The following is a 26,429-nucleotide window of genomic DNA, read 5'->3' as shown; positions in this document are numbered from 1 at the left end:
GAATGCACGATAAGTTGTAACGAAAAATGTATGTAAAGGGATTTACATGACAAGGATCCACGATGATTGTATAGAAAAAGTTACACAGGATCAAGGAAAAGCATAAAAGTTACGACCTGGAAAAGTGAGATGTTTAATTGCTAAAAGAATTGTGACAACAGATGACTATCAAAAGAACTTGTAGGAGAATACACTTTTGGAGGCACAAACATATGTTTTAGATACCATTTCCGGTCTCATCATCTCTTTTTCTTGAGCGGTATCTGGTTTTGGGGATTGCACCTGTGCCGCTGTGTGTTGAAGCAAAGTATACAGTACCAGATGGTAACTGCCGGTTTTTAGGACTTGTCCCTACGCACAAAGGTAAAGCAATTAGCGAGTTGGCGCTAAAGTCCTTGCTGACATTATCACAATTATTTTATTCAGAATAAGGAGGCAAAGTTGAAAGGGACCACAACTATTTAAAATTGAGATCATCAAATACCTAATTGTCTTTTTTAAAACAATAAATTACAGGAGAAGCAGAAATGAGTTAGATTAGTTATTTATTTTCAATCAGCAAAAGGGTTCCGTACCTGTTCTAACTTTCCATCTCATCTAAATTGGTACGGAAAATGTAGTCTTCGTTGTCTAATTCATCATGAAACATCGAAATTGTTGGTATATCAATCTTTTCTGTGTACAGATTAGTGTCTGGCATTCTTTGTCCCTGAAAATATAATTTGCACCAGACACTATTACACATTATATATTCTTTGAAATTGCAGTACCATCTATAGCCGATTAATAGAAACTCGAACACTCTAAAATAAAGTGCTCACACAAGTTACTTGTATCAGATTTAAAGAAATATCATAGATTGTGATAAGAAGATGATCTTGTCCTTGTACATGCTACGCAACCAAGCACACCCACAGGATCATTACTGGAAACACAGAAACGTGGCACTGACCTTCTTTAATGTATAAAAGAAATAATGAAATCCATCACCAAATGTACTCCACTCCATGGACCAGTTGAATTCTGGAGCACCAAATATTGGTCGCCTGAAATGTGGCTGTATGACATGAAACATGATAAATACACCATAGCAAGTATTACAATTTTGAAAGTCTCGCTTCTTTCGTAGCAAGAAACACAAAATATTTAATTATGTGTTTAATCCTACTACCTGGCCGAAAGTAATGGAGATAAATACACCATCTGGCTTCAGAACCCTATGAACACCTTTAAGCATTTCCATAACCTTACTTATGGTTTCAGGTCGTGGATTCCATGGATCACCACTGTCCACGAACAATACATCCTTCAAATTCAAAATGCATACATACTTGACAGATCAAGAGAAAATAATGTGGTTGATTATAAAAACAAAAATTTGGATTAATTAAAAAAAGATCCATTCTCCCAGCATCGTAAATGATAACTGAACCAGACTACGGATTTACCATTGTTCCTTTTTCTATAACCACATCAAAAGACTCGTCACCAAATGGTAGATCCAGCATGTCAGCTTCTACCACTCTAATATCTGACGGATGAAAACAAAAAGAACATATAAACAGCTAGCTCTTGAAAGAGAACCTACTTTGCTACAGTCAGAACATTGTTTACAAGTTTACCTTTTCTTATCAAAATATAATGACTTAAACAGAACTGATCAAGCTTGATTGATAAACATGGTAATACTAAGGCTGACCATAGTTCTATTACCATTGCAAAGTTTAAATACAATTATCGATAGCTTTTTCAGACTTTCATTATTTCTGATTAGGCAAACAAAGGCTTAGAAAACTTGTGTAAATCATAATGCATGATTTAAATCCAAAAGCATGGAGTACTATGATACCCTGATATCCAAGTACAAATATACAATCACAACACAAATGTGAGCTCAACTTGGAGAATGATTTGTAAACAAACAGTATTTATAAGGTGAACTTCAGATTATGCTCATCCAAATGATCAATACATGTGTTTTCTTTTGGCATCCAAATTTTTTAATCAAAATCATGTATCAGTGATATGAAATTTGCCAGTGTCAGCTGTCATCCAATTCTCAGGAAGACTCATATGAGTTATCCTTATATAAGGTTGATTATAGTTCAGCCTGATTTTTGAGTGACCAACATCATCAGTGTTACGACTGAATATGCACTATGTACCTGGATACCCCTTGCTGAGTAACCTTTTCTGCATTTTCTCTACTGCTACTGCTGATATATCTATACAAGTTAGCTCAGTTACACCATCGCTATACAACTTCTCGCATAACTGCGAATTTCCACAACCCAGCTCCAACACCTGCATTTAGTTGTTTAAAGAACTCTATCTTCAGTACATTAATCAGTTAAAAGTGTTTCACTCAAATATGTAAAAATTTAATGGGTAAAGGTTTTCAACCAGCTAATATTATGACATTTACAACCCATATGTCTACCCAGCTCAAATACACATGTGCATTCCTAAATTTACCATTTCTTTACCAAAAATCATCTATATTATATACACTCGAAATAAAGGTACAACACTCACACACTTACAGACACCATCTTTTAGCTAATAACAATACCTATGGGCCTACAGTTACCCATTTTTGTGCAGCATCGATGTCCAAAATTGCCCAGAACCATACTCGAATCTGACTTAATTACCAGCACGATTACAAAGTCAAAACTTAGTACAGCATGGAATCAATAAATTCATGAACACCAACAAGACCCATGACCCAAAATCAGCACCCCTAGTTGGAACACCGCATTCCTTCAAACCCCCTCATTTTACGATAAAAGACATCGCTTATTCTAGCTAAAATCCTAGTAGAATATAATAGCTAAAATAATTATACAATACCATATCTACCCAATTCAAACACCAAACCGAAGTGCTTAAAAATATTTACATCATCCAGCTAGCAACATATTTCTAAATCAGCACAATACATTATACACACACATACATATATCCCACAAACTTGTTTATAAAAGAAAGAACCTTACAGAGGCATTGGGTTTAACATGTTGTTTAATGAGATGTTGAAAATGAGAATAATCTTTAAACCATTCATAATGCTCTTCTGAAGAAAATCTTTCATCCCTGATAAATAGAATAAAAAACCCAATTAATTGTTGAAAGTAAATTTCAAGAAAGTGAAGAAAGATTGAATCTTTACTGACCCAACTAACTATTAACAGTAAATTTCAATAAAGTGGAAAAAGATTGAATCTGTACTAGCCCAATTGATTATTGGCAGTAAATTTTAAGAAAAAGAATAAAGATTGAATCTTTACTTGCCAAATTGATTATTAACCGCTAATTCCAAGAAAGTGAAGAATGTTTTTTGCTATTTAAACACACTCCCCACACACCTGACAAGGTTTGAACCCTCGACACCCCGAGAGAGATACCACTGCACCAAGAGCAGCACCAAACAGGTGTTGGGTGAAAGATTGAATCTTCACCAGCCCAATTGGTTATTAACAGGTGATTTCAGGAATGAGAAGAAAGATTAAATCTTTACTAGCCCAATTTGATTATTAACATTAAAATTCAAGAAAGTGAAGAAAGATTGAATCTTTACTAGCCCAGTTTCATTATTAACAATAAAATTCCAGAAAGTGAATAAAGATTGACTCTTTACTAGCCTAATTGATTATTAACACTTAACAGTAAATTTCAAGAAAGTGAATAAAGATTGAATCTTCACCAGCCCAATTGGTTATTAACAGCTAATTTCAAGAAGGTGAAGCAAGATTGAATCTTTACCATCCCAATTGATTATTAACAGTAAAATTCAAGAAAGTGAAAAAAGATTGAAAATTTACTGACCAGTAGTGAGGATTCAAGTATTCCAATGTAGAAGAAGGTCCAACACTGCCTTTCTTGCAGCTAACTTCTTGTGTATTCTCTTGAACTTTTTCCATTGTTCAAACTTTCAGAGTGCTGCTTAGTATTAGCTCTGGCTGAGAATCAAGAACATAAACCCTTTAACATAAATGAATACCCAGCCTTTTTCTCAAGGCATATATTTTGGGGTCCAGTTTAATTTACCTGAAAATATTTTAATTTGTATAAAGTAGAAATTTTAAAAATATGTACTTGGAAAATAAATTTTAATTTTTTCAGAATAAACATTTAAAATAATTTTTGTTATTTTACTATTGGTCCTGGTCCACAATTATAAGAGATCATTTAAATAACACACTAAAGACGTCGGATCAATATTTGAAGGGTCTATATTTAATTTTTTTTCCCCGTAAAAAGAAAAAACTTTTATTCTCGAAAAATAACCGCGAAAGGAAGAAAAAAACTATATTTAAGACCTTCAAAAAATGATTTAAGGATTTTAGAGTAGTGTGTTAGATAAGACATAATCGTTAGGGTTTTAGGGATTAAAACCCTTTACTTTACCATTATTGCTAAAGAGTCTTGTTATTGTAAAACTAGGTTACTGAGCCGCGCTTCGCAGCGGCCTTCTAAAATATTTTTTTATCTTTTTTTTTGTATTTCTTATCTAATTTTGATCATTTGAAAATTATGAATATTAAATAAATATAATAAATTAAAAAGTTTGAAAAATAATTTTCTCTTTAAACATTTTTATTCCAATGACCTTCTCTCTCATTATTCAAAAATTATCATAAAATTATATTATGTATTAGTCAATAATTAATGTAATATTTTTTTATTTAATAATATAAAAATTTTAAAAAATTACAAAAAATAAACTGAAATAATTTGAGAGCCGCCACCTCACCGCCCTCGTCTTATCCTTTACAGAAGAATAGAATAATATAATGATCTAATGATCATAAAAAATATTAGAAAACTTATTTGTAAATAATTGCATTTGTAGTATTTTATAGGCTAAAAATTAAATGAAATATTTAAGGAAAATATAATATAGTAAGTTGTTATTAGAAGAAAGAGGAGAAACGATATTTAAAACAAAATTTATTGAGAGTATCAAGATGGTGAGTTGATTTGAATAGAAATAAATTTCTTTTTCTAAAAACGAAAGTCATTTTCCAAAAATTTATAACTATTATAAAAAGTAAATTTTATTTTCGAAAATATTATATTTTCTTAAAGATAAACACACTAAAGTTATTCAATTTTATTTGTGATTAAATAACATAAATAAATAAAAGGATTAATAACTGGTGTTATGTTATACTAATTAATTCAGTTTCTCTCCTCTATGATATATAACTCTGTCCCTAATCTGTTACTACAAAATAGGGTTTGACAGCCCTGTAAAACACTCAAACACATTGAAGCATTAATTAATAATCAAACCAGAAGAGCTATGGCGGCTGATTATTCATCCTTGCCTGATGAGATTGTAGAGCAGATCTTCAAAAAAACACAGTGCATAAAATCTATTGTGACATGCACTTGTGTCTGCAAATCATGGCATGCTTTAATAACAACTCCTGGATCCATGAACATGCACAGCTTAAGTCCAGACAATAACAATGGTATAACTTATTATCTAGTCTTGTTTTCACGTGCATGCATTTATTCAATGCAATATTATGATGGTAGACGTTTGAAAAGGCATTATGATTTGGTATTTCCTCACAAGAATTTCGAGATAGTAGGATGCTGCAATGGACTAATTTGCTATACCGAGTTTCGGTATATTTATCTGTGGAACCCTGCTATTCGAAAGTTGAAAGTTGTTCCTGATTCTGGATTATACTACGACGAGCCTGTTGTTTATGGATTTTGGTTTGATGTGAATACTGACGATTATAAGGTTGCGAAGATCTCCTGTACTGAGAGATCTAAGATTGAGGTGTATAGTTTGAGTTCGAATTCATGGGATGTAATTACTACTACTGGTCCTGGTTCTGATACTAGGGTTTATAAATTTGATAGTGTAGTACATGTAAATGGTACTCTTTATTGGCTTATCTGCAGAAAAGGCGATTGGAACATTATTTCTTTCGATATGAAAAATGGAACATTTCAAGAGAACATAATAGAGAATAGATCTGATCATTGGTCAAGCTCAAGATTTGTTCTTCTAGCTGCGGGGGATAATAGTCATTTCTTCTTTGTTTTAAGATTCAAATCCTTTTCATATCGGATTTGTAATGTATGGGTGTATGAAAAGATTTCAAACAAACCATACATGACCGAGTTTAAAGTATGTAAAGGGGAGCAACTTCCAATAGGTGTTAAAAACAACAGTCATCATGAAGTTCTATTTCAGAGTGGTGATGGGTATGGTGCACCGATATCAGTAAGCAATCACAGGGACTCTGAATTCAGAAGGTTTTCTCTTTTAACCCGTACTATTGATAGGATACGACCTTTTACTGAGACTCTTGTTCTACTTAACGACAGAGACTCTAGTTCAACTACAAATACTCAAGAAGCATGATAGCAGTGCTTGCTATATAATCTTGGCATGTGACATTCAGGTGATAGCAGGTACAACTTTAAATTTATTCTACTTAGCGATGAAGACTGTAAGAGGAACTGCCCCCTTGATTATAAGGCGTGCTATATTTGTTATTTTCATGTTCCAGATATTGCTAGATAAGATGCGTAAGCTTCTTCTATGAGATACTTTTTGATGCTGTAAAAGAGTTCTGATTGCTTTTGCATCTGAAAGTTTGCACTTGTATTTGTTAGGAGATTGCAATTATATGTTCTCTTATTTATTCTAGATTATTTTAGTAGAATAGTTGTTTATGCACAATCCTTCGCATTTTACAAATTCATCATAATAGAGATCTTTGGTGAAGATATTTCACACCAGATAACTCTGCATCGGGGTTATTAGGGGTTTAACCTGCTAATTAGAAATAAAATAACATAAATTCAATTGAATAATAGGGCAAAGCAGTATACAGATAAGATTAGTGAAGTTTTGAAAGAAAGAGAGATTAATGTGACTAGTTCTGTGATAAGAAGTATGGTAATAATGCTATATTTGCTATATCTGCGATTTTTTATGCTATGGAGAAAGCTATGTAAGCAAAGGCTTCTTGATGCTGTGGATGAGTTCTGATTCGCTTTGCAGCAGAACTGGCAGCACCATATAGGCTGACGAATAGGAATCAGATTTGTTCTTTTTGCTCCCTCTTAAACAAGCTTGTATTAATTCCAATCCTTTACCTTGTCAATCATGTCTAGTTCTGCACTTAGAAGTCTTTAATAGTTGTTTTGTCTAGAACATTATTTTAGGCCAACATTGTTATATCCTATGCGGACAATTCATGCAGACAGACCGAAAATATTATGAACTAGCTGTGTAAAAAAACTTAATATATAGGTCTTTAATCATAATTAAAAATCTGTTGGTTTTCAATTCAATATTGAATTGGCACGACCAAAAATGAAGTCCTCGTTGCCTTGTATATCTTGCGATATTGCAAAAGATAAGGCAGTGACTGAACATTGCAATATTATCAGTGGCCAACTAAAGATCCTGCTGGCTATTACCCAAACAAAAAAAAATTAGATGAAGAAGACATGTTTAGCTGGTTCAGTACTTGGAAGTGTTCTTTATAATTTTATATCGAAATATACTATTCTTGATAGCTTACTCTCTATATGATCAGAACCGACTACCAGAGTCTCAACTCGCCTTGAGAACTCCTACCTGAAGTTCTCAGCTCCATGTCTTGCCAGAACTCAGAGAGAGAAAATATTCTAAAATATACTCTGCAATAATTCTACAGACTCGAGTTTAGAATGATATTTACTGTGAAATGGCATGGTTGGTGAAAGAGATGATGGGATGAGCAACCTGAAATATCAAAGTTTAATATAAAATTTTCTAATTACATAAAATCCTAACTTTTCTCTTATTGTAAATCAACTTTTTGATGAAAATGGGCTTCCAAAACTTACACACTGCTCAACTCAGTCTCCTCTAGACTTTCTCCAAAGCTGTCATGCATCAATCGATACTATCTAGGAACTGATTACCTTGTATACATTCACTTGCTACACTGAATCAAAGTTCATGTTATAAAATATTTTACAACCTTGCTTCCTTAATAGTTACTGCAATTTATTAACAAGACTTGAAGGTCTCTGTTACTCGGGACTGAATCATGAGATCTACTTCAGTCTGCAAGTTATGGTATGCTATAACAGAATCGCCTCAACTCGTTTCCATGCACCTCATGAGTTCCAATAATATACATAGTATTATCCTTAGTCTTACTTGAAAAGACATGGCTATTCAATCTATAATTATGATTGTGAAAGACTTCACAAGTATTTTGATTTGATTTTTCCAGATGGGGAAAAAGATAAAGATACTTGAGAACGGATACTTGGCTGCTGCAATGGACTGATTTGCTATACCAAGTCTGATGATCGTCCTACAAGAATTTACCTGCGAAAACCTACTATCAAGTGTTCAGTGGGTTCTTAACATTCTTTGCTACATCTGACGCGGACAAATTTATTGGGAGTTCATAACTAACTGTTTTATATTAATAAAAACTACGCCTAGATGGAGTACTCGTGACAAGCTTATTGACAGCCACGTATTAGTAGAGTCTCTCCGGCCTTCAAAATTTGACCTGGAGTTTACAGGCTCCGTATTATCAAGATGTTTAAGGTCAAATTTGAAGATATTTTGGTTTCTATGGCTATTTTTTTCTTTTTCAAGAGTTATGTGTGTTTTCGGATACAATGACATGCAGTGACATTAGAGAAATGGAACTACTCCAACACACGAGTGTTCTTTATTCGTCATTACAAAATGTAATGTAATGTGATTGACATCTTAATTATATAACTCTCACATAAGTTGTATCAAAATATAGTCATGGAAGAATGCCGAGTAATTTACATGAATTTATACCTATACGAAGTTCCCGTGTCTGTTAACCTTATAATTTTTCTCCTTAGTATTTCATTTTTGGAGGTGTTGGGAAAGTTGGAGGCTTCAAGTCCTCATACCTGTTTGTTCCAAGGGAAAATAAAGAACTTAGGCAAGATACATTTGCAGTATTTTAGCGTACTACATTTCTTAATCTAATTGAACATCAAACAAAAAAGAGGATGCAAGATAAACGACTTACATCGAGAAAGGTGAAAGAGGCCTAGATTTTGGTGCATTACTTGGAGGCTGAGCAGTGCCGTTTGGAGATCCTCCAGTCACAAGGGATATTGTTGATTGTGTGATGGTTGGCGAACTTGGTGATGGTGATGTTGGCGGCTTAAAATCTTCATATCTGTAATACGAGGCCTCGTCTGTAAGGATAAGCTAAGAAATTTTCCAAACTACTTTTAGAATTTTTGGGCAGCTAATACTTTTACTAAATCTTGGAAGATTAGTACTAATCATGTAAACCAAGAAAATATAACCAAAACTTTTGATCTAGTTTTTCTTACTCCCTCTGAAGTCAATAACTTACGCAGAGAAGGGGGAATGACAATAATTTGTTACAGGTTGGGGATCATTTTCAACAACACTGGCTGCTTCAACCTTTGTTACATCACTGGCCTCTGCAAGTGCTGGAATAGTAGGTGGTGTCTCTTTGGGGCCACTAGGTGTTGGGCAAGGTGAGCATGGTGGCTTCAGATCCTCGTAACTGCAAATATCTAGTCAACTGGTAAAGACAGAAATTCTAATCTTGGAATCTAAAACAATTAGAGGCGCACTTACGCGGCATAGGGAGACAGGGGCCGTTCTTTTGGCATTTCTCCCACTCCTGCACTGTGTTCAGGAGTACTAGTAACGTTTTCAGATGTCTTGACACCATCTGCATCGGAAACAGTAGTTGTTGCTGCAAGAACATCTTTACCATCACCAGGTGCCTTTGGGCATGGCGATGTAGGTGGTTTAAGATCATCATAACTGTAGTATAAAAATGTGATGTTAATCAAGCCAAATACAATACATATCAATCTGAAGAACTTATACAACAATAACAAAATATAGTACCGATAAGGCGATAACAACATGATGAACTGTATGACTTGATTTGAAGAACTCCAAAACACTCTGACGTGTTAGGAATATCTCATAAGACCTATATAGATGTTACTTATCTGGGAAACATCTACCTTCCCAAAAATCACAAGGTACTGAAACACCGAGTTGCCCTTCAGACACATATTTTTAAGTTCTAAATTAATAATTTGTCATTGCATAGTAAAGATTGGATGCAGCAAGTCTGAGTAATACTATTTCATATTGATAATTTAATTAATGTTTTGAATACTAATGTGTTGCTATTGTTTATAACTGAGTACTAACGATACAATCCGCTAAATATATGAATTCCAGGTCACAAATATAATTCAACTGCCCCTTACACTGTCACATTTGTTTACCAGATTAGTAATGTATACTGAATGTGGATCCATATTCATATCTTTGTGCTACAGTTTTCCGGTTATTGCAGAGATTCAGAGTGTGACCTGTTTTGACTAAGAAATTTGCAAATTAAAGTCAGTGCAAGTAACTGTAGCTCACGCGATATATGGAGAGAGCGGCCTGGTTGCAGTTTCTTTTGCTTCGGTTGATTTTTTCTCCGAGGACGTACTCAAAGTTTCAGTACTGGTGCTTTTAGGAACTGAAGGCTGAGGACCATCCACAGTGCTTGGTTTCTGTGGACTCCCAAAAACAGTTGGATCAAATTTTGTAATCAGATGAATAATGTTTATAACAGTAAATGCAGGACTTCTGAATTCTAAGCATACTATCTCATGCAAGTCAAAAAGACCATGGGATGTTGTTAACCTTTTGCTAGTAAATCTAAATAAATACCTTGGGTGGATCAACTTCAACTCTTTGGGGTGGGATCTTTTCCAGAAGCTTCTCCATGGGAGTTAATGGGGCTGTAGTTTCTGCTATTGCTTCCACCACTTTACAATATGAAAGGCTACGGTTTTTGGCCATAAATGCTAAGAGTTCAGCCACCTGATGAGAATAGACCAAAACTTTGTTACCTGCTTAATGGACTTCAAAATTCTAGCCTCTACAGAACCGGTGTAAAATATCATTGAGAAGTTCAATACAATGGTGCTCATACAGAGATCAAATAAGCAGACTGAGAAGCCGATTACTTCCTCACAGTCATTTACTCGACAGAGTACTGATGTACAATATGCTATAGAATGGTAATTCTGATAAATTTTGTAAATACAGAGAAGAAAAAAAGCATCACAAGTTAACAAAGGTAGGGAAAACCGGAAAACAATATCCAGGCTCCTAGTAAAAAGTACTTTTAGATTTTTTTGAACACACCAGCTGGTTCACTAAAATTGTGAAAATAAGAGTAAAATAGTAGATAATCAGAATACATAACCTGAAATAATATGCATATTGGAAATTCTGTAGAAAGTGAGCGACAGGTATCAAAGTTTGCATGATCATAACCTGAAGGTTTGACACTTGACCACCAAACAAAGTATCTTCAAGTGAAAGTGTAAGATTATGAGTTTCCTTGTACGAATCAGTTGGCCGCTCCATGCCTCCAGGTCTTACAATCTGAATAAGCACCGAAAGAAGTGAGTGGCATTTACTTGTCAAATTTTCAGTAGCAATATCAAAATGGACTTACAGTGTAAGGAATCCCACTAGCAAGGAGTGCTTCTTCTGCCTTCCTCTTCCAGATCAGGACTCCCCAGAACAAACTTCATCACCAGATGTTAAGGAAGTCAATAAATCTTACACTGAACAATGGACATAATCAATTGACCAAGTCCTTTTGCCAAGGGCTAAAAACTTCATTTGTTAAAACTTAATGTTCCAGATAATAAAGGTATTCAAAATCAGAGCAAACTATATGAAGAAATCAAGTAAAATGCAGCTAGAGAAAGAGAAATGAAGTTTTTGCAAATTGACATAATGTAGTGCCGAAGTAATTAAATCAAATAGTCAGACGGATCTATCTAGCATTTAATTAGCATTGTAATTCTCTTTGAAGTTTGTTGAACGTATAGATTCACTCTTCATGTATGTGTTTGTACCCGGTAGATTTATCAGAGAAAATGCATAAATATATATTCTAGTATCAAATTCATTTAGCTTGAATAAGATTTCTCTTCACGTTTTCTCTCTCAGTTATGTCAGTTAAAGCTTTATGTACAAATTAACACTTTATACTCATATAAAAGATCATCTCAACTTACTTTAGGATAGCTGCAGGAAATCCAACCTTATTTGTTCCCAAGGACGTAACCAATATGAAGTGGTTGACATTTGCAGCTTTTGCTGCACAGTTCAAGAAATTATCGTTGTAGCATTTTTAATTTGAAGACCATAGGAGGCAAAGCTTGCATGAAAAATGGCAGAAACCTCACCTACCAAGAGTGCTTCTTCCTTTAAGGAATCTGCAAGCACCCTCGGGGAATAGACGACTAAGCTTCAACTAATACTACAAGAATATAGAGCCCTGCTTAAGATACGGGATTCAGCAGATTGGTGCTAGACCAATTGAGAAAACAATTACATGGACTTGGTTTTGACTAGTACCTACTATATATGTAAAGCAGTAACACTGAAGTAATTTCTCCGACTATTTAAATCTTAAAATGTTACGGATATATTTCTAATGCTTTACTTAGGACCCAGTAGAATCGAGAGTTCTGGAAGCTGGTTTTGAAAACAGCAAAAAGCTAATGCTGCATCATAGATTGAATGGTTTGCAGAAGGTATATAAAACATAATCCATGTAACCATGTTTTGCCTATCTCGTGATCATGTATGTCTGTGAATCATTATTACACTATAATTAAACACCTTTAAGGTATTACACTAATTCAAAACTCATATAAAATCTATAATGATTAATGCTTACTAACCAAGTAATTAGTAATCAAGTAATGAGAAAACACAATCATATAACCACCCCAAAGTTTTTATTACCTGCATCAACAAGATTCTTAGTGGCCAGATAGTCAATTCGATAAGGTCCTGTAATATCAGATATCTCTTTCTCACTGGCCCCAATGCAACAGATCACGGTCGATGCATTGGCTATTGCAGGTCCAATTTGATCCGTTTTCTCCAAGTCACACTCTACAAGCTCAAGCTTCTTTGTAGCTGGGCTAGAGACCAAATAAAATCATGTTATATTATATTTTTGCAACAGATCTCAGCTTAATGGCTCCAAGAGACTCTTCTCTTACATTGAGTTTCTTTATCTGGACCATCATCAGGTTCCATCTGTTGAACACTCTTCAAGTGAGCATCGAAGATCAAAATAATATTTTCAAGAAAAATAAAACTAATCAACACTTACACTTAAATCAATTTATACCTTCAGAAGAAATTCTGCTCTTTTGATACTCCGGACACCAGCTCGAACTTTGCATCCTAATTTTAAAAGCTCCCTGATGGACATAATGGAAGTCCAATATTTAAAAGACAAACTGAAATTTAATGATCCTTCCTCTTTATATAAGTGACAAGATTTGAAGACATTACCTTACGGTCCGTGAGCCAACTTTACCAGTTGCACCAGCAACAAAAACAAGATTTTCATCTTTTGAGTTGATGTCCTGTGGAATTGCTTCAACTGCAACTGAGGATGATCTGGCCGCAACTTGTGGAATAGCATCAAAGATAATTACACTACTAAGTAGGAACAGATGAGATGTCTATTGTAATTCGTAAACAATATAAAAAAGGATTCTTTGTTTCAATTTTCCATTTTTATACCAGCATAAGTGCATTAGCTAACAGTCAAAATTCTCCAACACTCTCTTTACTGTACCAGTTAAATAAAGATAATCTGATGTTTTAATAAGAATCGATGAAGGTAAGATCCTCGCATCCTACCTATCCCGTCAAGATCCCTATTTTGTATCTACTGTTAAGACCAGTCTTCAATCAAGAGCACCAATTAGGTTTGAACCAAATAATATAAAGGGCCTAATGGAAAGTGTCTTTTGAACTAAACTACTTTGTAACCCTCTGATATAAGAATACAATTTTCATTTCCAAAAATCGAACTGACAACATGTACTCATGCTAAATCAATGACTTTAATTACAACATTTACATCAAACACCATTGGACTTGCATTTGCAGGTTCAATTAGAGCTTTATCGGCATATTTGTGATGTATCGGTACTCCAGAATTGGGAGTCTAAATCTTCAGCAAGCGAATGTCAGAAATCTCTCATATTTTCTGTCAATGCACTCAGCTCTAACTCTTGATTTGGTTGGAAGAATTGATCAAATAAAATAAAATTTACACTACATTTAAACAGGCACTTGCTGATAATTTTCATTTCTTCAAACCAGAACTTAATCCCATCAATACAATAATAAATGCTTATTTTTATTACTAATTTTCTATACCGTTAGAATATAATATAAGATCCTCGTAAGTCATTTCTCTAACCAGGATATTATATCACATTTGTTAATGAACCCGTTACTCTAAATCCGCAAGGTGTTAGAGAAATTTCATTTCCGAAATCTTATATTAGTATTCTAACGGCATTCTAACAATCACATTTTTAATTTCGAGCATACTCCACTAAATTCTTTTCAACCAAACCAAACATAATGCTTAGCAAATAAATTAGTACACAGAAACAAGAAAACATGCATAAAAAAATACAGCATTGTAGCAATACCTGAAGCTTGAGCTCTGTAGTTAAACAAACTAAGTTTTCTAGCATCTGGGTATTTCTTGAAATGTGTTAACTTAACAAAATGACCATTTAAAAATGGAGTATGTATCAAAAATCCACTTTTAGGCAAGCTGCAGCTGACAGAAGGTGAATGAACAGACCTCAGCTCCATCACAACCAATGGTGATCAAGAAAATATATGAAAAAACAGAGAACTATATAAATAATATATGATTCTTTTATGTTTTTGGGAGATGTTTTTGTGTTTTATGAGTTCAAGTAGCTTCTTCACAGCCCTCCATTTGCATGTAGATAGATGGACCCCTCTAAATATATGATTCCTACAATGAACTTGTTTCTTTTGGTTTGGTTTGTCTATTAGATTTTTGGATATGATTTTGTTGGTTATAAACTTGTAATATAGTCCAAGAATATGCATAGAGGGGGTGTGTATTGAATTGTATTTTGACATTACAATTAAGTTCCTCAAACAAAGTAACTCTGATCTTAAAAATTATTGTGCTGTTTGAAACACGGTTGGTGTGAAAATTGTTGTTATAAAAATGAAATAATTGTTTGGTAAAATTTTTTGACATGCTTATATTTCGATGTAAAAAATTAAAAAAAATAATAAATTTAGGGAAATTTGATCTAACAGATTTTACGCCAAAAATATTTTTCAGAAAAACGGTTTTTAAATTTTATCAAGCATGTGGTTGTTTCCTAATTTAGTTTGAATAATATTTTTAATGTTTTTTTTTGACAAATATTTTTAAAATTTTTGAAACACAATAAAATGATAGAAAAATGTTTGTAAAAAGTTCGAGAATCGGAAGAGAACATGTTAGACTGACTCTAATTTAATGGAGAATGTCGAGGATGATGGTCAAAAAAATATTTGGAAATGTAAAATTACTCAAAGTTTCCTCTATGAATTTTTTAGAATAAATTTTCACTATATATAATTTTGATAAAATATTTCAAAAATAAAGTAATATTGCTATCGGTGAAATGGGATGGGCTGCTAATAGGCTTTCTTTAGGCCCACTTAATTCTCTAATAGGCTTTCTTTAGGCCCACTTAATTCTCCCCTTTCAAACCAAACCCGGTCAATTAATAGAAATGCATATTTTGGGCCGCAAGGTATAGCAGTAGGGTACAAAAAATAATTTATCAATTCCGAATTAAATTTTTAAATTTCATTTTTAACTTCAAAATTTTAAAATTTTATATGTTAACGATCAGTAAACAAATCATCTAATTGTTTTTAGTATGTTATTTGTTTTACCACCTGATTGTATCGACAGTTGGGGTTTGTCTCGACTGACCATATTCAGTTTAATGAAAATTTTCTGCATTTGCCAAAAAAAAAAATCAATCATCAAAATATAGCTAATGATTATTTATTCACAAGAATTACAAAATTGAAAAAATCACCATTTTAGCACAAGTTTAAATTTTGGTTTTTGTAAAATTTACAATTGTCTTTTTATTAAATTTCACTGATTTCACTAATATCTGCTTAATACCAGTTTTATTCGAATATCAATCTTTAATACACAAACTTGATAGCACAATTTTTCTTTCTCACGTGTTTTGAAGTGGTCACGAGTCTCACTTTGTGTACTGGGACTTCAAAAAGAGAGTGCTATTTTTGTTGAGAATTATGTAAAAATGATACAGAAACTTATCATTTGGTATTTGTTGACTACTAAGGTGTCAGCCAGTGTAATAAGCAAAAACATGTGTATATCTTGTACTCCCTCCGTCTAAGTGGATTGTTTACGTTACTTTTCGGCACGTTTTTCAATATTCATTTAAAGTATATTTTTATAATATTTTTTTAGAAAAAAACATTTCTGAAAAAAAGTTTCATGTTTAAACTTTTATTAAAAAAAAATTAAGAAAAAATATTATGAAATTATACTTTATTGAAATCTCGAAATACGTGGAAACAGTGTACGTAAACTATCCTGCGGGACGGAGGGAGTAGATTTCCACCATGTCGGACTAAATTTAATATAAGATGTATAGCTAGGGCCATCACCGGCACCGATGATCTAAAAATTTAAATTTCGATAATTAACTTATATTCAAATTTTTATCCAATTTTTTGACGAACTCCAATTACTCTAGATGTTTGATTCAAATTATTTATTTGTATATTATATTATATAAAGTATATTAAACTAATTAATCTTAAATCATAATGTAATCATCATTAGCTATTCAAATTTTGTTTAATTTTTATCTTATGCATTTGATTTACTTTTTATTTTTAAGCATTTCGTGTACTTTTATTAAAATTTAATGAAATACATTTTTCTCTTTTTAATTAACTTTATTCGAGCAAATAAATTTTATCAATTATAAATTACATACTATTATTAATTAAGTAATTAAAAAGTCACAAATCAGTTTTAAATAGAATAAACTATAATATACGAATTACTAAACCTTTATTTTATATTACCTCCGACCCTTTAGATTGATGAAATTTGAAATAAAGTGATCGACATGCATTTTAAGACTGTTATCTACTATAATTACATACATTTTTTAGAAACTTTTTTCTTCTGAATTAATATTAAATTTTTAAACTTTCATTCAAAAAAATATTTTTTTATAAAAAATATGGAATTATATTAGATAAAAACATTAAAATGCGTGTCGAATACTCTATTTCAAATATTAACCGTTTATTCGGACAAATGGAATATTAAATAAGATCGGATCAGGGAATAGTGCTGATTCAAATTTGGATATTTAAATTTGGATCATCTTTTGGATCACTGTTAGGGGTGTACACGAATCGGGTTGAACTGGGTGAGAGAATTCAGCAACTCAGCCCAATTAATTTGGATTTTTAAAATTTCAACCCAACCCGAACCGTTTGAATTTGAAACTCAAACCAATTTGTATACTTCGATTTGTTTCGGTTTTGATCGTTTTGATCGATTTATTAAATACACAAAATTAATATAAAAAAATTTACTAAAACATAAGATCTCAAAATCTAAAATACTTGAAAAAAGTTCAAAATAATATTAAAATCATCCATGTTAAATAGGTCTTAACCATCCATTTTTTGACACAGAAAAAGACTAATAATACAATTCTTACGCTTTAAATATTGGAATGAATCAAAACAAAGACCTAACACTAGTCAGACATCTATTGTTGTTACATAATGAACTATGAATACATACGATATATTACATTTAGAGTTACAGATAAATGGATCTATGTAATGGGTCTAAACATATTTATTGGATTACTTACTAGCATGTATGTATGTTTTTTAATCGGTTTATTTTGGATTGGTTTAAAAAAATCGAAATTCACATCCAACCCAATTAAATCGGGTTTGGTATTTTTTTTCAACCCAGATATGTATCGGGTTGAAAGAAATTGGTTTGAATCGGCCGAAATAGGGTCAGTTTGAATTAGATTGATCGGATTGGCCAAACTGTGTACACCTCTAACGGCTGCATGAGAATTTAAAATAATATGTTCCGAATTTAAATATCCGGATCACTGTTGCACTTGCCTCAATAACCTTAGGAGAAATGTTAAGCTTCTCGAAAAGTTTCCAAAAATAATTATAAAACTAAGTTGTCATCGGTTTTGATCTTCACTTTGCGATAAATTGCACCAGTTTTGTGTATCCATCTCGGATTTCAGTGCATTAGAGCAACTCCAACGCTCTTGCCCATTTAGCTATATTCTCCAGCTGGCAGTTAAAGAGTTCCATTTATACATATTCTTCAAATTAAATCCCCTCCAGCATTGTTGCCCTGTTAGCTATAATTATACAAATCCAAGATTAGGACGCTAAATCTATTGATCCTCCTCTCCTCCTCTATAATTATACAGCTCATCACCCGCTGCTTTTCTCCCGCTATTTGTTTCTCCCGCTTCTTCTCGTTCTTTGTTGCCAAGGTATTTTCTGAACCACCCTCTCAGTCTCAACCCCTCCCCAACCCCAAACGCAAAAAGAAGCTGGAAAATTGAAAAAAGGAAAGAGATCGAAGAATTTTTCAATTGAAGAAGATATATTGCTCATTTCCGCATGCTTAAATATTAGCATGGATCAGATACAAGGCAACAACCCAACACATACGTGTTATTGGGATAGGATTCATAATTATTACAATGAAAATAAATAGGGTCTTGAGAGTGATTATTATAGACGTGTTATTGGGATAAGATTCAGAATTATTCCTACTTATTCATTATTATATCTCATTATTTCGTAAGTTACAGGTTTGATTTTGTGTATAAGTTACACAATTCTACTTATTAAGTAGATTGAATTTAATGTACCAGTGGATTGAATTCAATAACAATGTACCGGTAGATTGAATTCAATGTACCTTCAGCCAATTCTCATTCTTACTTCATGTTCTCATTCTTCTGTTTGCATAATATCAAGAATCATTCGTGTGGTATTTTCCATTATAATGAATATATTAGAGGTGTGAATGAATTTGAGTTTGTCGTTGGTTTGTATTTTTTTTAATTATGAATTATGATATTTATAACCATAAAAATATGACCGTTGTAATGTTGCTGCTCGAATATGACCGTTGTAATATGACCGTTATAGTATGACCGTTAAAAATATAGTCGTTGAAATATAACCATTTGAATTTGAAAATAATATTAAAATACTGTTTTTAAAATATAGCTAATCATTATAACAAACACCATTGGAGCATAACATCTCACAGGTTCAACAAATTTTAGCTAACCATTATTTTACAATATTTTAGCTAACCATTATAGTTATCCCACTTGGAGATACTCTTTTGGATTGGGTCTCAGTCCATTACAAGTATGAGGTAAAAAACAAAAACAAAATATTTTTTAGGAATAATGTGAATGTTCAAAACACGGATGAATTAAAAAATAAAATCCCTTTTTCTTCTTTTTTTTAAAAAGAATAATAAATTCGGTATTTGCAAAATTAACAATACACATTGAATTTAAAAAATTAAAATATCCATTAGAGTGACAAATGTTCAAAATATCAATTGACGGGATGTTTAGTCCAAACTAAGTAATATTATTAATTTTTGAAACCTCGAATAAGAGATGCGCAAAAAGCCCGCGGGCCGGGCCGAATCGGGTCGAACCAGGCTTTATCTGGGCTTCCTATTTATATATTAAAAAAATATTTTAATATTTTATAACTCGAATTATGAGTAATTTAAATACCGGAGAAAATAATATCTTGATATATCAGATAAAGTATTTTAGACACCAAATAAATAATTATTTTTAAATATAATATATAAATAATCATATATACCTTAATTGCTTCTAATATTATAATATAATATTTTAAAAATCATAAAAAGTATTGTATATTTTCAAATTATATATAAAAAAATATATTTTTTAATCGGACATTTCAAAAAGCTCGGGTTTTTATCTGAGTCGAACCAGACTTTTATCCGGGCTTTTTTCGATGCGGGCTTTTCAGGCTTAGGACCAGGTCGGATTTTCGAAAAAAAGGAGGCTCATTTAAGACCCGCGGAATCGGGCCGTGTTTTTTTCCGGATCAGGTTTTTCGAACTTTTTTCCGGACCGGATTTCGGGCTTGGATTTTTTTAACATCTCTTGATAGATATTTTGGACTTTGGAAATTGTGTATTTTGTGCTGATCATAAAATAACATTTGTACAACAGAGAGTCATAGAGATGTTTCAAAAATCTGAAACCCGAAATTCGATCCGGAAAAAAGCTCGAAAGACCCGATCCGGAAAAAACCCGGCCTGGTTCGGTCCGGCCCCCGTGCCTTAAATGGGCCTCCTTTTTTATCGAAAATCCGGCCCAGCCCGAATTTCGAAAAGCTCGGATAAAAGTCTGGATTAAAAAAACCCCCGGATAAAAGCCCGGTTCGGCCCGGATAAAAGCCCGGGCTTTTTGAAAAACCCGATTAAAAAACCGATTTTTTATATTAAATTTGAAAATATACAATACTTTTTATGATTTTTAAAACAATATATCATAATATTAGAAACAATTAAAGTATATATGATTATTTATATATTATATTAAAAATAATTATTTATTTCGATATCTAGACTACTTTATCTGATATATTAAGATATTATTTTTTCCGGTATTTAAACTACTAATAATTCGAGTTATAAAATATTAAAGTATTTTTTTAATATATAAATAAAAAGCCCGGTTCGGACCGATCCGTCCCGGTGCACGGGCCTAAAACGGGCCTTATATTTTTTTAAAAACCTGGCCCGACCCAATTTTTAAAAAGGTCCGATCCGTTTTATAAAAAACGGGCTTTTTAAAGTCCGGATAAAGCGCGGTCCGATGTGTTTTTTGTGCATCTCGGCGGGGAGCGAGTATAAAGAATTATAAAATCCCGTCAAACGGGAGGAAGGAGAATCTACACTGAAATTGATCCATTTTCACAATACGCCAGCTTAGCTGCCCCCCGCCCACCTCAATTCATTCCCCTCCCTCGCTAATCACATTTCTTTCACTTTTAAAACATCCAATCTCTTTCAATTTCTACAAAACACAATCCAATCTCTCTCTCTCTCTCTAGCAATGTCTCTCTCGCTCCATCTCTCTCGCTTCTCTCCCGCCGTCGCGCCGGAATTCAACCGATTTCCTTGCCGGAGACTCGTCCACTCCGTCCGCTGCGCCGCGCCGGCTGTCTCCACCGGCGATTCTCAGTTCGATACGAAGGAGTTTCGTAAGAATTTGACTAGAAAATCGAATTATAATCGTAAAGGCTTTGGTAGGAAAGAGGAGACTCTCGAAGATATCAAAAAAGAGTATTATAGTAAGCTCTCCCTCCGTTCTTTTGTGATCCTCGATAAATTAATAATCTCGATAAATTAATAATCTCGATAAATTTATAATGTTTTTCGGTCTCGAAATATTTATTTAGGATAGGTTTGATAAATTAATAATCTCGATAAATTTATAATGTTTTTCGGTCTAGACAGGTTTAATAAATTAATAATCTCGATAAATTAAATTTAAATATTTATTTAGAGAGGTTTTAACTGTGTGTACATTTACAGTATTTCGTAATTTTTAATAGAGTCACAGTTGGATGCAATTGATCGTGATCGCGTAATGTTTTTACCCGTATACTTATATTTCGTTAGCTCGAGTATTTATCTGCAAAATGCAATTTGTCATAGTCTTTTGTTGATTTTTTTAAAAATGTTTTTTAGTTGTTTTAATGCGGTTTGTGCTACTAGTTTGTTATACTTAGCGTTGTTATTGTTGCTGATTGCATCGCATTGTCACTGTGTGTGTGACGAATGATTTGTACTACTGTGACCGGTATTTGGAGTGTCGTGACTCGTTATATGAAGCTACTTTGTGCTATTTGTAAGTTTAGATGTTTTATTGGTAGTGGTACATGAACCTACACATATACATCTGGCCTGCTGTCGATATTGACTCGGTAGATTATGGTGTTATCTACGGAAATATTTATTTTGTAAAGTATGCACCTTAAAGGTAATTGTCTAAACATTTACACTAAGTAAAATTTGTGCAGTTGTTAAGCTTTCAAAGTAAGTAATAGGTTGTAGGCTAGAATGGATATTAGCTCACTATTTTATACTATGTTTTTTGGAAGCGAGTTATATGTTGAGATGCTGAATTTTTATATTATAGAATTGACTTTGGTAGATTTGCAATGCCTAATGTGCCTACTGCCTATGCTAGACGCAATCAGTACAAAATATGCAATCTCGGAATGTTTTATTATAGTATTTTGGGGGATGGGTAATTGGGAATATATATATTTAGCTTAAAATCGTTTTACATTATAAACAACGACACGAGTTTTGCATCAAATATCTGTTCATGTGGAGGCCATTTGGGCAGGCGCTGATAATTCCTTTGAGTTCTTTGTGCCAATCCTTTTGAAATTTAACATGCATAGAGCCTGTGCATTTGTTATTTTGAGCAAATAGTTACGCTTGTGGATTTCTAATTGTTTACCTGTCCGTATAATTTCCTCAGCTTGGTTCAATATAAATAGTTCGGTGAAGTTAATAGTTGTCATGTTTGATTTGCAGGTGACATCATACAAACTCTGAAGGCAAATGGGTATGAATATACCTGGGGAAATGTTACTGTCAAACTTGCAGAATCATATGGATTTTGCTGGGGTGTTGAGCGGGCAATCCAGATCACTTATGAAGCAAAGAAACAGTTCCCAGAAGAGAAGATATGGATCACAAATGAAATTATTCATAATCCCACTGTTAGTAAGGTATATACGCTTTGCAATTTTTCTTCCTTTTTTGGTATTATGATAGCATGTATCTCTCACTAAAGATGTTTGTGGGGAAGTAAGAGATTGCATTATTGGTTAGGTCTATAATCCAACTTTAGCCATCACTCCTCCTACTCATGGTCATGGGCATACACATTTTCTTATGGAAGTTGCAAATTGTATAATATAGAGAACATTGTAGGTTAGGCCTATTTTCTTCCTCATATTAGGTTTAGTAGCATTTTGATCATGGTACTTTTTATATGATAGCACCGTACTTTTTTCACAAAAGGCTACATATTTTGAACGCGAACTTTTATATCAAGATTAGTGACACTGACATGGACAGTTCAAGGAATCATGTTTTTAATTTAGGGTCAACTACTGAAGCATTTGCAAATGTTACTCCACCCATAAGCCTGAAGTGGAAAACTTTAATTTTCGCACAGAATTAAGTAAAATGTTTAGAAGCATTTAAGTTTTCAACGCATAATTAAGTAAAATGTTTTGGTTGGTTCCGGAATCTGGACCTTCTCTTCAGATATCTACAAATATGAATATTTTCCTTATCAGTTACTGTACTGAGTAAAAAATTTATATGACTTTCAACTCACCTAAATGTTCTTTTTCATAATTGCAGCAATTTAAGAATATGAATATTGAGGATATTCCAATTGAGGGTGGAAAGAAACAATTTGAGGCCATTGATAAGGGTGATGTTGTGCTGCTACCTGCTTTTGGAGCTTCTGTTGAAGAGATGAAAGTCTTGGATAACAAAAATGTACAAATTGTTGACACAACATGCCCATGGGTATCGAAGGTATTTTTCAGATTCAAGTGTTATTATTCTCTCAAGTCCAATGCATTAGATTTTTGTCCGGCACCCATCTCACACAGAAACATTTATATAATTTTTTGTAAAGGTCTGGAATTCTGTTGAAAAGCACAAAAAGGGAGAGTACACTTCGATCATCCATGGTAAATATTCTCACGAGGAGACTGTAGCAACTGCTTCGTTTGCAGGGAAATATATTGTTGTTAAGACTATGGCAGAGGTATGTTGTTTTGTCGGTTTATGTTTCTCTGAATATTTTTTTATTTATACTAATCATATTTAAAATGAATTTGAGATAATTATTTACTTGCTCTTGTTTAGGCTACATATGTGTTTGATTACATTCTCGGGGGTGAGCTTGATGGATCTAGCTCAACTAAAGAGGCCTTTTTGGAGGTAGAATTTCTTGGTGCCCTTTCCAGTGTGTGGTTTTAATATTCTAGACATGATCTTGACTTGTGAGTTTGTGTTGTCAACAGAAATTCAAAAATGCAGTTTCTAAAGGTTTTGATCCCGATACTGACTTAGTAAAAGTTGGAATTGCAAACCAAACTACAATGCTTAAGGGAGAAACAGAGGAGATTGGTATGTCAATGTTCCACGCAGCTCTTTCACCCTACCCTGGTTGGTGTTATTTGTCCATAGCTTTGTAATGTCTAACTTTTTTCATGTTACCAGGGAAATTAGCGGAGAAGACAATGATGCGCAAACATGGTGTAGAAAATATTAATGATCACTTTATGAGTTTTAACACAATCTGTGATGCTACCCAAGTAAGTTTTATGCTATCTGATGTGTTCAGTTTTAGTGACAAATATCGGACACAATCGTAATTTCAAAATTTTATGGCATGCGATATTACATTCTGTCTGGTTTAGTTGTTTTTTCAGGCTTTAAGTATGTATCAATGTGTCCCTCTTTACTAATACTAGAATAACACTTGGGACAAGAATCTGCAGCATAGAGCAAGCCAGTAAGGCATAGATGCCAAATATAGGAGTGTAAAGTAAAACCATTAAAAGAACAACCTGTGAAATTAATTACAAAGGAACAACTATTTGAGAAGAGATTTAATGGTGGTATAGGTTTAGTTAACTTTCAGATTTTAGAAACTTCAACGAATAGGATGGAAGTACCTTGGCCTGGTCACTTGTGATAGGATTAAATATGTTGGCTTAGTTTTTCATTTCTGTGTTCTTATAAGTTGCAAATTTACAACTGTACTCCATTATGATTGTTAACATTGATTTGTTCCAAGTTCTCTCCAAGCAAATGTTCGAAACAACCTAGATCAGGTTCCTTGCCATATAATGTGTGCTCGATCAACATGTTGATGGTATTTTTTAACATAGAAAACCAAATTATCAACTTCATTCGAGTTCGAGTATGCTTATGAACCATGTGAGATATTGGGGGTGCTGAAATTTTTAGAAGTGCCAATTTCATAAAATTTCTATTCAAAAGCCACCCTGTACATCTTAATGTCATCAGGAAGTGTGTGTGTGTGTGTGTATATATTTGCAACTATCTATCTGCCAAGTGCTACCAATAGAGCATCTTACTTTTCTGTGCCTAATACTGATTTATCTTTAGGAGCGACAAGATGCTATGTATAAACTGGTGGAAGATAAGGTGGATTTTATGTTAGTTGTTGGCGGCTGGAATTCAAGCAACACCTCACACCTACAAGAAATCGCAGAGGAATATAAAATACCATCCTACTGGGTTGACAATGAGACGAGAATAGGTCCTGGAAACAAGATAACTTATAAGTTAATGGTAAGTCTTCCAATAACTTAATTACAATTTCCAGTTTGCATTATGTTGATCATTTAATGAAGTTCAAACTACTGTACCAGCATGGCGAATTGGTCGAGAAAGAAAACTGGTTACCAGAAGGTCCTATAACGATTGGTGTAACTTCCGGTGCAAGTACCCCGGATAAGGTAATTCATTCCATTGCAATATATGCATTGTTTTATTTTTTGTAGTTGCTCCCTTAGCCCAAATCTGAAGTTATACCGAACTGATACATTCTAAATGAACTTGAACAGGCTGTCGAGGATGTCCTTGTAAAGATATTCGCTATCAAGGGCGAAGAATCTCTGCAAATGGCATAGACTACCGTGACAACCTACGTAAGAGACTGTACCTGTTAATATCTAGCCAGATATCCGATGAATAATTCTGATCGTGTTGTATCACACCACGCGACATTAGCATTTTATACATATATAAAAAGAGAGCAGCTGTTGTACGTTAAACGCTACCAAATCCATAGAGGGGTGTTTTCATTTGATTCTGTCTGTATTCTTATAGTAACTATCGGATTTCTTGGCCAGTATCAGTATATGAACACCAGTTTTTAAACATGTTTGAGTATGACTATACTTGGCCAGGATAAATCTGGCACATTGTAACTAATGGGGTTTGAGACACCGGTGCTTCTCTGTTTGTTAGGGGAGTTTAGTTCTCCTATAAATAGGAGCTTGTACTTTATTTAGAAGTTATGTGAAATTTAATAACAAAACTCTGTTTTTCTCATCCCGATTCTCTCTTAAATCTCTCTTTGAATTTCTCAACTATATCTCTCTATGACTAATAGCTATCAAATTACAGGACTATACTAGTATCCTGTAACAATGCCGTTCTTTCTTGGTGCTAATTACGTCATTTGAGTGTTTTTTCATCAAGAGTATCATCTCTAATCTTCTATATCAACAACTGCCCATCAAATGTTTGATT

General features: G+C 33.3%; 4 protein-coding genes across 5 annotated transcripts; 2 read left to right on the top strand and 2 right to left on the bottom strand.

Moving 5' to 3' along the window:
* Positions 1 to 14: 14 nt before the first annotated feature.
* Positions 15 to 3,992, bottom strand: LOC141684418 (uncharacterized). The gene is made up of 8 exons (XM_074489394.1): positions 3,829 to 3,992; positions 3,000 to 3,096; positions 2,166 to 2,304; positions 1,449 to 1,531; positions 1,172 to 1,306; positions 953 to 1,057; positions 576 to 709; positions 15 to 351 (listed from the first exon to the last, which is right to left on the bottom strand). The coding sequence occupies exons 1-7, from the start codon at positions 3,921 to 3,923 to the stop codon at positions 581 to 583; spliced, it is 783 nt and encodes a 260-aa protein (XP_074345495.1). The 5' UTR covers positions 3,924 to 3,992; the 3' UTR covers positions 15 to 351; positions 576 to 580.
* A 1,316-nt stretch (positions 3,993 to 5,308) lies between these two features.
* On the top strand, positions 5,309 to 6,391 carry LOC141684879 (F-box/kelch-repeat protein At3g23880-like). Its single transcript, XM_074490017.1, has one exon. It carries the CDS (start codon positions 5,309 to 5,311, stop codon positions 6,389 to 6,391), a length of 1,083 nt encoding a protein of 360 aa, XP_074346118.1.
* A 2,289-nt stretch (positions 6,392 to 8,680) lies between these two features.
* On the bottom strand, positions 8,681 to 14,930 carry LOC141683809 (protein TIC 62, chloroplastic). 2 transcript variants are annotated; one of them, XM_074488573.1, is made up of 14 exons: positions 14,575 to 14,930; positions 13,415 to 13,532; positions 13,248 to 13,320; positions 13,117 to 13,165; positions 12,854 to 13,030; positions 12,118 to 12,199; positions 11,547 to 11,619; positions 11,363 to 11,473; positions 10,751 to 10,903; positions 10,457 to 10,590; positions 9,644 to 9,835; positions 9,393 to 9,569; positions 9,057 to 9,209; positions 8,681 to 8,934 (listed from the first exon to the last, which is right to left on the bottom strand). In XM_074488573.1, the coding sequence occupies exons 1-14, from the start codon at positions 14,741 to 14,743 to the stop codon at positions 8,880 to 8,882; spliced, it is 1,716 nt and encodes a 571-aa protein (XP_074344674.1). In that variant the 5' UTR covers positions 14,744 to 14,930; the 3' UTR covers positions 8,681 to 8,879. The 2 variants fall into 2 exon arrangements, with proteins under 2 accessions (XP_074344674.1, XP_074344675.1); XM_074488574.1 differs by having other exon boundaries at positions 13,117 to 13,153; positions 14,575 to 14,928.
* A 6,050-nt stretch (positions 14,931 to 20,980) lies between these two features.
* Positions 20,981 to 26,228, top strand: LOC141683502 (4-hydroxy-3-methylbut-2-enyl diphosphate reductase, chloroplastic-like). The gene is made up of 10 exons (XM_074488238.1): positions 20,981 to 21,391; positions 22,650 to 22,846; positions 23,490 to 23,669; positions 23,773 to 23,904; positions 24,006 to 24,080; positions 24,164 to 24,269; positions 24,363 to 24,457; positions 25,278 to 25,463; positions 25,544 to 25,630; positions 25,739 to 26,228. Exons 1-10 carry the CDS (start codon positions 21,154 to 21,156, stop codon positions 25,802 to 25,804), a joined length of 1,362 nt encoding a protein of 453 aa, XP_074344339.1. The 5' UTR covers positions 20,981 to 21,153; the 3' UTR covers positions 25,805 to 26,228.
* The last annotated feature ends 201 nt before the right edge of the window (positions 26,229 to 26,429 follow it).

This window comes from Apium graveolens, chromosome 9, assembly GCF_009905375.1.
Source record: "Apium graveolens cultivar Ventura chromosome 9, ASM990537v1, whole genome shotgun sequence".
In the NCBI taxonomy this organism is placed as follows: domain Eukaryota; kingdom Viridiplantae; phylum Streptophyta; class Magnoliopsida; order Apiales; family Apiaceae; genus Apium; species Apium graveolens.
This window is presented reverse-complemented; position numbering and strand designations above follow the sequence as displayed.